Source organism: Triturus cristatus, chromosome 6 (genome assembly GCF_964204655.1).
Source record: "Triturus cristatus chromosome 6, aTriCri1.1, whole genome shotgun sequence".
Lineage (NCBI taxonomy): Eukaryota > Metazoa > Chordata > Amphibia > Caudata > Salamandridae > Triturus > Triturus cristatus.
In genome coordinates, this window is record NC_140589.1 from 1,786,484,387 (window position 1) to 1,786,499,090 (window position 14,704).

A 14,704-nucleotide genomic window follows, 5' to 3' on the forward strand; every position below is an offset into this window, starting at 1 on the left:
TAGCCATGTCTGAACTGGGGTGGTGGAGTGAGCTAAAGAATGATGATGGATTAAACCCAGATCAGTTGACTGGGGGTGAGTGTTTGATTTGCTCTAACGCTCCGTCCATCATCCCCTTTGGTATCGCTTTGTTCGCCCTAAACTGGCAGGGTATGCCCAGACGTGGGTCCCTTGCTCACTTTGCCACTGGATTCAAGATAGCCTGGCTGGTGAGGGTTATGAACCCGAAACCGGTCCCAGGATGCTTGTTACCGGTCCAGGGAAGACATGCCCTTGGCAGTTCGGGCTGGACTGTTGCCATGAGGCACAGGGTCAGACTGATTTGCATATGGCCATGTCTGAACTGGGGTGGTGGAGTGAGCTAAAGAATGATGATGGATAGACGAAGTCCGAAGGTAAAACTTATGATTGTGTTGAACCTGGTTTCTGCATCTGACCTGGGCTCCATCACAGCCAGCCTTAAATCATGCCTAGGTTTTAGTCATGGGCAACAGATGACCGTGGCTGGTGCTTAATGCTTTTTGGCCCTATTTTTATCTAAAGCTTTAAAACTTCATATCTCTGGTTCCCTTTATTAGATGTTTCCCATTTTGGTATGATTTTTTCATCAGATTATTCTATATTTCTATAAATTGGAGTGGGATTTTTATTGCGTAGTCCTAGTGTTTCAACTTTTTAACTGTAATGGTATCTCTAATTGCATTACACATTTTCTCAAGTTACGCCTGTCTGCTCTGTGCTATAGCTACCAAGGTTTGAGATCAGATTGAAATTACTGAACCTTCTACTGAACCTAACAAGAATAGCAGCATTATTACTAGTGGCGGACTACCATCCACATCAACTAATATTCCACTTTCTCACTTAGCTGAATTTTGATTGAGTCTTGTCTCCTCTCAAGCGTCTTTTTTTTCTGACTAGTAAGGTGTACACTATCATGTCCACTAGGGCTTAAGGCTTGTTTATTTTATGCTGCACCCGCCCAGTTCAAATATACTGGTTGAATTCATTCATTTAATAGTTTACGATGCAATGGTGCGGCTATAATTCTTCCTTACAAGCTTGTGAATTGCTCTCCTTGAGTGTTACAGTGTGTCCTTTCTCTCTGTTGAGTATTGTGGCTCAAAATAAGCACATTTGTATCCAAAACTTTGAGTGTGAGCAAGGTGTATAGATGAAATATGTAACCCATGTGTTTGCCTTAATTAACAGGATTTCTTTCACCATATTCACTTGGAGTGCCATCAGCTTCTTTCTTCCTTTGAAGATGTTTTATATTATACAATTTGTTGTGTGGCGTTGCCTATGTGCCACTGTGCACCTGAAATGCAGGATGGCTTTCAGTGTTTTGTTTTAGGTTAAAATGCTTTGTTCTCACTGAAATTTTCACCTACTATAAGTTATAATCTACTATAACGTTACTTTAATCTTTGTTTATTCATTGAATTTCAAGTTTTTTTTTAACATAAAGTGATATTGTGTTCCCATATGTAATGCCAACTCCCTGCTTGCGGCCATGCCTTGCGTCCAACCCATTGTGAGCAGCCTTCCCAATGCCACGCGCAGCCTTCTGCACAGCATGCGGTTGGTCTCACACGTCATGCCCGCAGACTTACTGACTTTATTAAATAGTCACAACACCAAAATATAAAAGTGAGCCTATTGGTTTTCCCAAGGGATGAGCATATCAATATATGTGAAGCAGATCTACCATCTTTCTTCAAAAATCACCAATATTTTTAATCTAATGTATATTTCAGTAATTGACACAATGCAATGTTTGTAATAGTGATTATAAAAATGTTAAAGGTTCAATTAAAAACATTTCTGATTCTTTCTTTTAACATAGTATTTACTATGCATTTGGTAGGCCGAAAAATGTTAAAAGAAAGGCTCCGAGACTTATATTTCTTTTTGTTTTGTTTTTTAAATTAAACCAACATATCTCAGTCTTTTTTAAAAACATTTTTCAGCCCACAAAATGCAATCCTAAAAATAACCATAAGATGGCCTTGCACGCCAGCTGAAGAGTTTAGAGCTCCAGCTATTGGTGCTTTAAAATAATATAGTAAGTTCTCCTCGGGTCATGGATTTAATGATCCAGGAGACTTACTGTTTTTTTTAATGTTGCTGTGGAGATCCTACACTTCTTCTAGTGTGCATATATAGGTCTCCCTTGCAGCCTCGAAAATAGGACTGCTTTGGGAGCAACACTGGCAGCAAAATGGGACCTGCCCTTGACCCAGCAACAAACCTTGACACAACCCACTGGAGGGTCACAGAAGTTAAATGTTTTAACCAATCACGAACTATGAGTCCCAGCATGCAACAACTACACACCCAACGGGTTGTCCACTAGGGGGCCAGAAACTACATAAAATGCAATTGTTTCCGAGGTCAGTGATTGAACTTGGTGTCAAGTGGTTACCTTCGAAAAAGTTCATGGCTGAACGAAACGCGTCAGGATTGTTTTATTGCTGGTTGTCCTTAACATCAAAGCAGCAGTGTTGCGAGTGCGACTTCGTCTGCCCGAGAGGGGAGAAGTTTGGGAATACGTAGCGGCTCGGTTCGGCCGCAAAGTTACGCACCGCCAGCAAGAGCGCCAAAACCACACGACCCTGAACCATTTTTGTGTGCATCGTGGTAACGATTTAGGGTGGCGGACGCCGCTGCATACTGGATGCGGCATGGTCTCCCTTGCAGCCTTGAAAATAGGACTGCTTTGGGAGCAACACTGGCAGCAAAATGGGACCTGCCCTTGACCCAGCAACAAACCTTGACACAACCCACTGGAGGGTCACAGAAGTTAAATGTTTTAACCAATCACGAACTATGAGTCCCAGCACGCAACAACTACACACCCAACGGGGTGTCCACTAGGGGGCCAGAAACTATATAACATGCAATTGTTTCCGAGGTCAGTGATTGAAATTGGTGTCAAGTGGTTACCTTCGAAAAAGTTCATGGCTGAACGAAACGCGTCAGGATTGTTTTATTGCTGGTTGTCCTTAACATCAAAGCAGCAGTGTTGCGAGTGCGACTTCGTCTGCCCGAGAGGGGAGAAGTTTGGGAATACGTAGCGGCTCGGTTCGGCCGCAAAGTTACGCACCGCCAGCAAGAGCGCCAAAACCACACGACCCTGAACCATTTTTGTGTGCATCGTGGTAACGATTTAGGGTGGCGGACGCCGCCGCATACTGGATGCGGCATGGTCTCCCTTGCAGCCTTGAAAATAGGACTGCTTTGGGAGCAACACTGGCAGCAAAATGGGACCTGCCCTTGACCCAGCAACAAACCTTGACACAACCCACTGGAGGGTCACAGAAGTTAAATGTTTTAACCAATCACGAACTATGAGTCCCAGCACGCAACAACTACACACCCAACGGGGTGTCCACTAGGGGGCCAGAAACTATATAACATGCAATTGTTTCCGAGGTCAGTGATTGAAATTGGTGTCAAGTGGTTACCTTCGAAAAAGTTTATGGCTGAACGAAACGCGTCAGGATTGTTTTATTGCTGGTTGTCCTTAACATCAAAGCAGCAGTGTTGCGAGTGCGACTTCGTCTGCCCGAGAGGGGAGAAGTTTGGGAATACGTAGCGGCTCGGTTCGGCCGCAAAGTTACGCACCGCCAGCAAGAGCGCCAAAACCACACGACCCTGAACCATTTTTGTGTGCATCGTGGTAACGATTTAGGGTGGCGGACGCCGCTGCATACTGGATGCGGCATGGTCTCCTATGCAGCCTTGAAAATAGGACTGCTTTGGGAGCAACACTGGCAGCAAAATGGGACCTGCCCTTGACCCAGCAACAAACCTTGACACAACCCACTGGAGGGTCACAGAAGTTAAATGTTTTAACCAATCACGAACTATGAGTCCCAGCACGCAACAACTACACACCCAACGGGGTGTCCACTAGGGGGCCAGAAACTATATAACATGCAATTGTTTCCGAGGTCAGTGATTGAAATTGGTGTCAAGTGGTTACCTTCGAAAAAGTTCATGGCTGAACGAAACGCGTCAGGATTGTTTTATTGCTGGTTGTCCTTAACATCAAAGCAGCAGTGTTGCGAGTGCGACTTCGTCTGCCTGAGAGGGGAGAAGTTTGGGAATACGTAGCGGCTCGGTTCGGCCGCAAAGTTACGCACCGCCAGCAAGAGCGCCAAAACCACACGACCCTGAACCATTTTTGTGTGCATCGTGGTAACGATTTAGGGTGGCGGACGCCGCCGCATACTGGATGCGGCATGGTCTCCCTTGCAGCCTTGAAAATAGGACTGCTTTGGGAGCAACACTGGCAGCAAAATGGGACCTGCCCTTGACCCAGCAACAAACCTTGACACAACCCACTGGAGGGTCACAGAAGTTAAATGTTTTAACCAATCACGAACTATGAGTCCCAGCACGCAACAACTACACACCCAACGGGGTGTCCACTAGGGGGCCAGAAACTATATAACATGCAATTGTTTCCGAGGTCAGTGATTGAAATTGGTGTCAAGTGGTTACCTTCGAAAAAGTTTATGGCTGAACGAAACGCGTCAGGATTGTTTTATTGCTGGTTGTCCTTAACATCAAAGCAGCAGTGTTGCGAGTGCGACTTCGTCTGCCCGAGAGGGGAGAAGTTTGGGAATATATATATATATATATATATATATACACGCACACACCCCCCCCCCCCCCCCTAAACATTTACGTAACTATCCCCGCATACCTCGGAACGCTGCTGGGCCTGTAGCCGGATAATGGCAATTTGGCATTTCCCCTCTGGGAATCCATCTCAGTGTCTGCTCTGCCCAAATTCCTGTGTCTCTTTGTACCTTTTCTCATCTATGATTCTCTATGGAACGTGGAGCTTTTTTTGTTGTTTCAGAAACACCTAGTGACATGCACCGTTTGTGTGTGACTTTCCTTTTTATAGGAGGGATCATCTTACCTTTAACCCCTTCCCCGCTCATGACGGAACCGTTCCGTCATGAGCCACGGTTGCAGTGTGCTCATGACGGAACGGTTCCGTCATGACACGCCCGTTGGCGGCCGCTCCGCCTACGCGGCGCTGTTTCCCCGCCTGTGCGGGGGGACAACGCAAATGGGCGGAGTCATGACGGAACCGTTCCGTCATGAGCACAGCTCAACTGTGGCTCATGACGGCGCGGCTCCGTCATGAGCACAGGCCCACCGCGCTGCCCCCCTGCCCCCCCCAGCGCTGCAGCGGAATGTCCACAGCAGCGAAGGGGTTAAAAAACGTTAGTTTGTTGCTCATCTCTAACAATGGATTGCAATACGACTTCGTAGGTCCATCGAGACAAAAATATCACTTGGCTTTTTATCACAGATCGAGGTATTGTTCATAGTCTGGCGAATATAAAATATGTTTGTACAGAACTATATCTGAAAAAACGATTCGATGTTAATGTAAGACAGGTTCGTATTATACAATTCCTTCTCTGAAATTATCATGTGATTTTAATGTATTCTACTTGCATGGAAAGAGTTGGACAAAGCAGCTAGGAACATGTTTTTGTATATGTAACTCTTGGATATTGTGACCGTCCACCAACCATGCTCTGTAGTTTGTCATTTTCTACATCTCTAAGTTACAGATATAGGGTATTATGTTTAATGCACATAGGTGTCTAAACAAGAGAGAGGTTTATGTATCTAGGAACTTCCAGGCTAGCAGCCGTTATTATATATGTAAACATTTCTGTTATCAAAAAATTGCTCCAACCAGTAAATGCATGCAAACACGTGATAAAATATAACATTGTCATGGTTACTAGAATTGGTAGTTATTCCTTTATTTGGCACAGTAAATTCCATGTAACCATGGAAACATGCATCTGTTGTACATCACTCATCAGTGTTGCCTGATTGTCCCCCCCTTTCCTCTGATGACTGCAGGTGGAGCTTTGGTTGGAACTCCAGAGGATCCTCCTGCCAGCACCATTATGGAAGAAGATGAGCTTCAGTACTACGTCCAGCAGTTCAAAAAGAGTGGCTTTGGGTAATGTCTACCAGTAAATTGTGTGTTATAGATTTTTATATAGGATTTGTAACTCTAGCACCTTATTTATGTGTAGGACTATAACATTCAAGTACGGTTACCTACTACAAACTTTGCATTTAGAATATGCTGCAACTAAATGTAAACTTGTGCACATTACTAATATAAGCGTTTTCAATGGCAAATAAAATACGGGGCAGCATGTCCAAGCGGAATGCAGTTTAGAATGCGCTCCCATTTCCATGGTCACACAGATTCGTGTTCTTCGAATTGCAAAGGGGCCTGACCCAGGCTTAATACTTGTTGTTTCCAAGATGGTGGACTGTCCAGAGATTTCTGCCTGAGGATCCCAATCCAAGATAAAGCTGAGCCTTTTCCTGTGAAGTCAGTTCTGTTTTAACCTTATATAGAGGAGCCATTAACCTGTGATTGCTATGTAACAATGCGTTTGTGTTATTTTGTTCTGTTTATTGCCCACTAATGTTTGCCAGATTTTCCTGCAGATCTTCTGTTGGATGCCCTTGCTTGGCTGATTTCGCTGCCCTGATTTCAGGGGGGAGTTTGGTGCCTTCTGCATGGATTTTCAGCTTCAATCAAGAACCACTTGATAGTGAGGTTTTCTGCCCTTTGAGATTTTAATTCCTCCCCTGGCACTCCCTTAATGAGGCATATGGCACCTTTCATATGTGCGCAGAGTGGCACTCTGGCTACGGGGAGGGGTCACCCTTTCTTCGGGCAATCAAGAAGGAATATTGACAGGCCCTCACTGCGTCCAGTCGTTGACAGAATGCCTGTATACCCCTCGTATATCAACCCTACAAATTATAAATGATGAAGCGAAACAAATGCCTACTTCGGCTCGACAGCAAGATGCCACATCATGATACAAAACCTGGATACAAAGCAGAGCATCCTAGTTAAATCAGCAGCAGCTGTGTGCACTCTGACTAATTTTGTGGTGCTAGACAGAATGAAGGGAGGCCTGAATGTCAGCAGTGAAGATGAAAAATAAGCCAATGAATCACTGGATGGTAATGGATGAAGGACAGGTAGTTCACAAGTTGACAAACCACCTGACTTGTGACTCCAGGTCAATGATGATGGGTCTGTGAGCAAGAAGGGCAACAATCATGGTGCAGGTGAATGGATGTTGGGTGTTGGACCCAAGGTGCGTGAAGGCAAAATCATTGAGTATGGAAATGTTTGTGCAGCATGCTGTGCAGGAGGCACACATCAGGAATAGAGTACTACGTGCAGCTGCAGGGATAATTGACTGTTTCAAGGACAAGCGGCCGAATGATCTCCCGGTGACTCACAACCAGCCTTTGGTGCTAAGGTCTTGTGCATTGGTCCTGCATGTCAGCGAGAAAATATAACCATAGTAGAAAAACAGGGCGTCAGAGCAATTTTGCTTAGAGTAAGTTGAACTCATTTTCAGGTCAGATTCTCCCACTCCTAAAGAAACCTACAGTAGACCCTGACCACTTCGCCAATTACCCGCCCATCACTCATGTACTATTCATCTGCCAAATCATTGAAAAAGCAGTCAATGTTCAATTCCAAAATCACATCAATGATAAAATGATAACCGTCTCCTGCATGACTTCCAGGCTGTCTTCAGATCATGGTGCTTCAGAGAGACAACTAGCTTACACATTGTCGACGATGCTCTACTCCCAGACAACAGCAGTAATATTCACCAGTATTTCAATGATATACAACTGTACTTGAAAGTCTCCTCTGCTTCACACACCCAACACCTCAAACATTGCCTGCATGTTATCCAGACCTGCATGTCCAGCACCTTTCTGAAGCTTCACCCAACCAAGAAAGAATTGCGGTTATTTGCCAAGAACACAAAACAATATAAACCTGGCTCGGTGACCTTGACTGCTTTGAACCCCAACTTTCTATGATTGCCAAGTCACTTGGATCAAGCTGGACACCAAACTCACCCTGAAGGAACACATTGACAAACAATACCAAAGATGGCCTGGTACAAGCTCTCGCTGCTAATGAAAGTGAACCTGTTTCTTCTGAAAGCAATTTAAAAACTGCTGTTCAAGCGCTCTTAATATTGCATCTTTATGCTGGTAACGCCAGGCTCCATGACCTTCTAGACTCCCCACTGACACCCCTTAAAGGCATCCTACTTGTCTCATCAAGGGCCTGAAGAAATATCACTTCACCCCATCCTGATGGACCTACATTTTTTCCTATTGCCAGCCCACACCATCTTCAAAACCAGCTGCATTATTTCCAAGGCCTCATGCCCAGCACTCTCACTTACCTTGGAGAGAAACTCACCATCCCTGGTGGATCTCGGCACACTCGCTGCGAGGACAACATTGGACTACAGATTAAGAAATGTGAAAAAGAAAAAAACAAGACAGCTGGCCTTATCCATCTATCCACCTACAATTTGATGTACATAGATATCTTTCAGGTGGGGCGACCAGTTCAGTTACCCCTGCAACAATTAAAATACGAAAGGTCCCACTGAATCGGTGCAAAGTGAGAGATTCCAGGAAGCTCAGAATAGCAATAAAACAGTTTCATATGAAAGCAGCACAGTGCCTATATTCTTAAAGGTAGTATCCGCACCTGTTGTGTTTGAGGCATTAAACAAAGCACTGAGATGGTGGACAAAGTCAGTTGGGTATTGAGCGGTTTGTAGATGTGCTACCTCTGGCTCAGAATGTGCTGGTTGTAGATCAGAAATCTAAGCTTAGAGGCAGCATCCACACCTTTAGTGTTTGTTGAATGAAACGCAGCTGTGAGATGGTCAGCAAAGTGTGTTAGATATTGAGCGTATAGGTGCTACATTGACCCCATACTCTTGATTATTAAACAATTAAGTGGCTGACGTTTTAAAAACTCTTTTTGGTTCGAATTGCTATGAGTTTCTTCACTTTGCCAAGTTGCAAAGGCCGGAGAGGGATGCTGATGCAAAAGGGAATGTCTGGATCCTTAATGGGTTGTGATAAGAATGGAACACCGCAATATTTTGTAGACATCTATACAGTGTGAAGATGGACATTACTTGGAAGCCACTCACAGCATGAGGAATTTGATGTGAAATGAAATGTCCAAAAGATTGATGCATGAAGATGCAAACACCCAAACTGGACAGGAAGGTCCCATCTTTGAAAAGGCTCATATCACCCCCAGGAGCTGAGCATTAAACACCCATAAAAATTAAAGTTAGTGATGGTGAGGCTAATAGCCCTATGTACACATTTTCTAGGATTGTCAATAGTAGAAAAAGGTGCGTTTTCTGTGTGTTGGGGAAACAGTTAATTATGAGGTGCATCATTTACGTTCATATATGTCTGACATGGTGTGAAATTCTATGGAGCAAAGCGATCCGCCTCATGGAGGAGCGGCCAGGGCATCCTATAGGACTTGGGAGTATGAAGGGACCAGTGGTGCTGGGGTGAGTGTTGTGGTTAGATTAGCTCTGATGAAGAAATGACGTCCTCTTTACAATAGTAAGAGCTGATGATGCGACAATAGAAACAGAACATACTATTTAGACCAAGGGTCTCCAACGAGTAGCTCGGGAGCTAGTGGTAGCTCGCCGGTACCCTGAAAGTAGCTCTCAGAGTTGAAAACAAGCCAAGACAATCTCAGAGTCTATGCATATTAAAGAAGGCAACACCGCTCATCTCAAAACTCATAGAGTGAAAACCAACCAAACCAATAGCAGACCCTTTTAATAACACTCAAACGCAAACTGAGTTGGGTTACAGGTCTGCCACATGACCGTCTGTATCCACTCAAACTCTAAATCACAAGGAGATTAGCCATGTTACACGCCCTGCTCTTTCAGTCCCAGCACATATGTGAACAATGCACTATCAAAGAATGACAGTAGTACTTAGTGCTGACCCACCAAAGTGTGGGACTGTAGGAGCCGGAGAGACAATTTGTTAGGAGCATGATCAACCCAAGAGCTGAGAGGAGCAGTGTATGGATCCAAAGCAAATAAAAAAATAATAGCCTCATCTGCATTTATTTATGTGTCGTCTGTCTGACATGGTGTCGCTCCCTAATAAACAGTGCTGTTTCCGGGAAGCTACGTCTAGAGTCAAGGACCGTCAAATGTGTATGCTGGCCTGCATCATAAGGGTTTTATCTTTGGTGCAATTGTTTTCGTTCATGGTATAATAGTGCCCATGCTGTAATAATGGTCATCCATGACTATTACGGGTATTTTTTAGTGTAGTTTTCCAATACCGGCTGCCATCATTAACATATTGACTGGCCTACTTTTAGCCACCCCTGACAAAATGATGACTGTTAGTTGCATAAAAATGGCCATAACTAATATACGTTGGGCATCCTGGATGTTATGGTGCCCAGCCTTGGTACGTTGACCCTGGTATAACGGTGGGCATTATTTGCCTAACAAAAGCATACTTGGTGCTATGGTGAAAATCCATTACCTATGATTGTAATACCTGGGCACTTTAAGCAGAATCTGTCTATGTGAGGCATTTTTACATGATAGTACTGATATTTGCGGATTGTGTGTTTTGTAAAATTGAAAACTGATATTTTAATGGCAAATATGTTTTTTAGAAAAGATTTTTATTCTGGAAACTGAGTTTGTTTGCCCAAAATGGAAAGTGGTATTTGATAGAAAAAAAAGGCATATTTTCAATAATGAATATACTGACGAAGACAAAATATTTTATTTCTAAAACACATTTAAAGTTTATAGCCGCATGCGATTCAAGCTGAGTTGGGGGGGCCTTACTGCTCTAGTTCTGTCCTGTGTGCCGCAGAGCATTTGATAATTTGAATGTAACTTCATTAGTGAGGGGGTGGCATTTAATAGTGAGAAATGCTTTCCTGCTATTTCTGCTGGTAACCTTATCTTGAATGCTTTGGTGATTACTACTGACAATCCTGCTTAGAGTGGTCATAATGTAATGTTAACACATGTTGCCATTACTTTACAGTGATAACATATACTAGTAGCTCAGCAGGACTTTCCTTGAGCAGAAGAAGCTCTCAACACAGAAAAGGTTGGAGACCCCTGTTTAGACAATGTTTGTACTTTGTGATCAATGAGGGAGAAGGTACGATAAAACGTTTCCCTACCAGTCTCTCTAATATGTTTACAGCTCCTTTTCAGGGTGCCCTGCCTTTTGCTGCATCAAGAGATTCAGAACGTAAGGTCCTATACGACTCATTTAGTTGTATCATGCACACCCCTCTGTGTGACATTAGTACGCTATTTGAAAGTTTCATACAAAATGAAAGTCATTATTAAATGCACTAAAAGTTTCAACAACCTTTTATTTTATTTTTGATAGAAAAGATTTTTTCCATTTCGACATAAACACGCTTCTCTACACAATAAGTGATATAGTGCAGACTGCGCAGTGCTCAGGAACGTGTGATCAGTTTGACCCTCCTTCCCTCATATTTCTCATAGACTCTTGCTTCTTCCTAATTACCATCACTGTACTCACTACTCCTCCCTCCCCCTCCTTTCTTCCCTGCTTTGTAGTATGCATTTCTTCTCTTCATTCTGTCTGTCTTTCTTCCCTTCCTCTCTTTACTTTCTTCCTTCTATAGCTTATTGTCTCACCCCATCTTTCCTTTTCTATACCTCTTCAATATTATATATAAGTATTGTTTGCTATTGGTGCATGTATCATAATCAACATTTATATCCCTATATGAGTATTATCTGGACTTGCTTGTCACTTCATTTGCTGTTATTTCTCATTACTAAATGTTATCGATTAAAATAATTGATACCAAAAAAAAAAAGAACGTGTGATTGGATGTACAGGTTCATATACAAGCAATTTCCGTGCCCACAGTTGATGTTTGTGTTCTATACAAAAAGAAACCTAACAGCAATGACTACAAGGTATTCCTGTAAATAAATCGGAATTTAACCATGGGTATAATGTTGGCATTTCGATCTGCTAGGTCTGTACTATAACACTTATTGTATAGCTCCATGCGTGTCTTTTGATGGAACAAATATATTTATATCAGAAAGAAACTTTTGTGCATTTTGTAATGATTGTTTACTTTTGTATGAAAATGTAAAAGAGCATACTCTTGTAGCATAGAGGCATGTACATGTTAAAACAGCTGATGTAGTCCCATTTGAGTTTTTGTTCTGGATAACATAATGACCCTGGTCCAATTGCATCAAAGGACAGTCCTTGTGTGTATAAACATCAAAGCATATATCAAAAGAGAGATCAGGCCTTGCTTCGCTCTCACTGGTGCTGGACCCAGAGGAATTCAGTGAAATTCACTTGAAGGTCCAATGTGGACAACCATAGTTGCCACAATTTACCCACTCTGTAGTTAGTAATGATAACAAGTGTGTTCCTTGGGTCTGGGCTATTGTATAGTGGGCCAGGGGTCTCAGGTAAGAATCTAATAACACGTCTACTCTGAATCTGCTACAATTTTTCAGTAACTTGTGGTTTCATCAGATGTCCACTCCCTCCTCCATTTCAAATCTGCGATGTATGAGTAACTACCCATTGAATTTAAATGGATTAGCAAAACAAAACTTTTTTCCTTATCTGCCGCTGGATAATCGTATAAAGCGGTTGCTTAAGTTCTCATTATTTCTAGGCTAGATTATTGTAATAGTCTTGACCTTGCTGCTTCACTGCTTCATGACACATTATCGTTAAACTACAATCACTTCAGTATCTGGCTGTGCATCTACTCTCCACTGTCTCCCAGATGAGAGGAGGATCTCTATCAAATCCCTCTGCTTGGTCCATCGTGCTGTGAACAACAGAGGTCTCTTCGATTTGAAGGTTAGGTTCCATAAATATTGCCCGGTTAGCTGCTAAACTTTGAATTGACCTTCTTCGCCCTCTCAAAGCCACTGACCACCATGCTGAATTCAGGAAATTGCTCAAAACCTTTATTTATGATTAAATCTGCCTAGATTTGCTCTTTGTACCACACCCTTCTGGGTATCAGCTTGTACTTTATAAGACACTACAACATGTCCTTGAGGGAAATAAAATCCATGCCAGCTGTACAGTGTCATTGTGGAAAATATATTCTCTGTCCTTAAAGACAAGCAGGAAACAATATGTCACAAAATGCTTAATTTGCCATGCTTTGGTTTGCCAAACAATATGCACTGGAATGGAAGAATCACAATATTTATAATCACGTTCAAGACTTGTCACCAGTATTGTTGGTCAATTCTCTGGATCCTGCGAATAAAAGTAACTATCTGAATCATCTATATGATCAATTACTGGGTTTTTTTCACAGCTCCTTTGGGCTGTTTGCTTATACAGTATATGACCGTGATTTCATTGTGTAAACTATAAAGTTCACATTGACCTCTCAAATGATGGATGTATTAAAATCTTTAACGGTGAAAGCAGTACATTTCCAGATAATTAACAGCTTTGAGATAAGGATCATTGTTATGAAGTTACATTCATATGCATCTAGATTTCCCAACAGCTGCTTGACCATGTTCATATTCCCACGTGCTGGTAAATTTAATTGGTGTGACAATGTCATCCAAGAAAATGTCCATTATTTGATACTTTAACCATTTCCATTGGTCGCCACATTTAAAAAGAATTTTAGCCCAAAACACCCTATTCGACAATACATATGCAGATATGTTAATAACTCCAAGCTCCAAGATTAGAAGATGGATGTGGCAGAAACTTTTGAAAAACAGGAGATGCAGCCAAAAGGTCAAGAAAATAGTTCCCATGTATCATCCTCATGAAGTATAAAGTAACTCTCAAAGAGTCATGGACCAGTCACTCCAACCCAAAAATAACCCTGTCTGCAAATGGAGTTTTTTTTTGCCAGCAAGGCCTGTTGCAGTACCAGAGTGTTGAATGATTCAACTTGCACATTTCTGTTTTAAGTGGAGTGTAGGTGTTGACATGGTTTTTCAGAAATGTGACGAAGTCGTTTAGAAGGGTGCTGACGTTAGACTGTTAATGGGTTTCTTTAGGCCACACTGCCTGTAAGTTTTTATTCTGCCTCATAATCAAACCATGCTCACCTCTACCTGTCAAGTGTCACAAATATTTTAGAAAGGTTAATAGGGAAACTCCCAATGTAGAAACATGGGTTAACATTACTGCCACAAGGCAAGTTATTCACGCTTCATTTAGCATACCGGTTACCTGGACTGGCCAAACTCAAATTAACTGACTCAGATTTATGTTGGAACTGTTGGAAAGTCCAATAAAATGACTTGATTGAAAACCTTTGAGAGTCGTTCTGCCACACTATCCCAGAAGGGTTTAAGAAGTCTACAGCCAAAGATTATATGGTCAAGTTCTCCCTAGTTCTTTATTACATTTCCAACATAAATCCAAATAGGATATTCCCTTGTCTTGTTCTTCTCAGTCCTCAAAAAGATATGCCCTTATTTATGTCCACCCTTAGCAGACCAAAATATTAGCTATCCTGCTATGTGTCTTCCATTAACTGGAACACCCAAGGTGGTAAAATGTCCTGGGAACTGAATTGATGATGGGCAAGAGCAAGCAGTGATATCACTTTCTGTGTAGGTGGATTCTGTGGAAGGTAGTGAGTCACTTTCTATGGCGTTTGGTGCTGGGGAATGAAGTCTCCTTATCTGGCTTCTTATTGCAAAGAGGTTTTGATGAACACAAGTAGTTTCACTTCCTGAAGAGATGCCAGCTGAAA

At 42.5% G+C, this 14,704-nt stretch overlaps 1 protein-coding gene across 1 annotated transcript in view; it reads left to right on the top strand.

Annotated features, from left to right (window-relative positions):
- Positions 1–14,704, top strand: part of EPHX2 (epoxide hydrolase 2) — a 574,957-nt gene that overhangs the window by 467,920 nt on the left and 92,333 nt on the right. Inside the window, exon 15 of the mRNA XM_085613110.1 lies at positions 5,908–6,010. Within this exon, the coding sequence (XP_085469236.1) occupies positions 5,908–6,010 (103 nt within the window). The remainder of the gene's footprint in view (positions 1–5,907; positions 6,011–14,704) is intronic.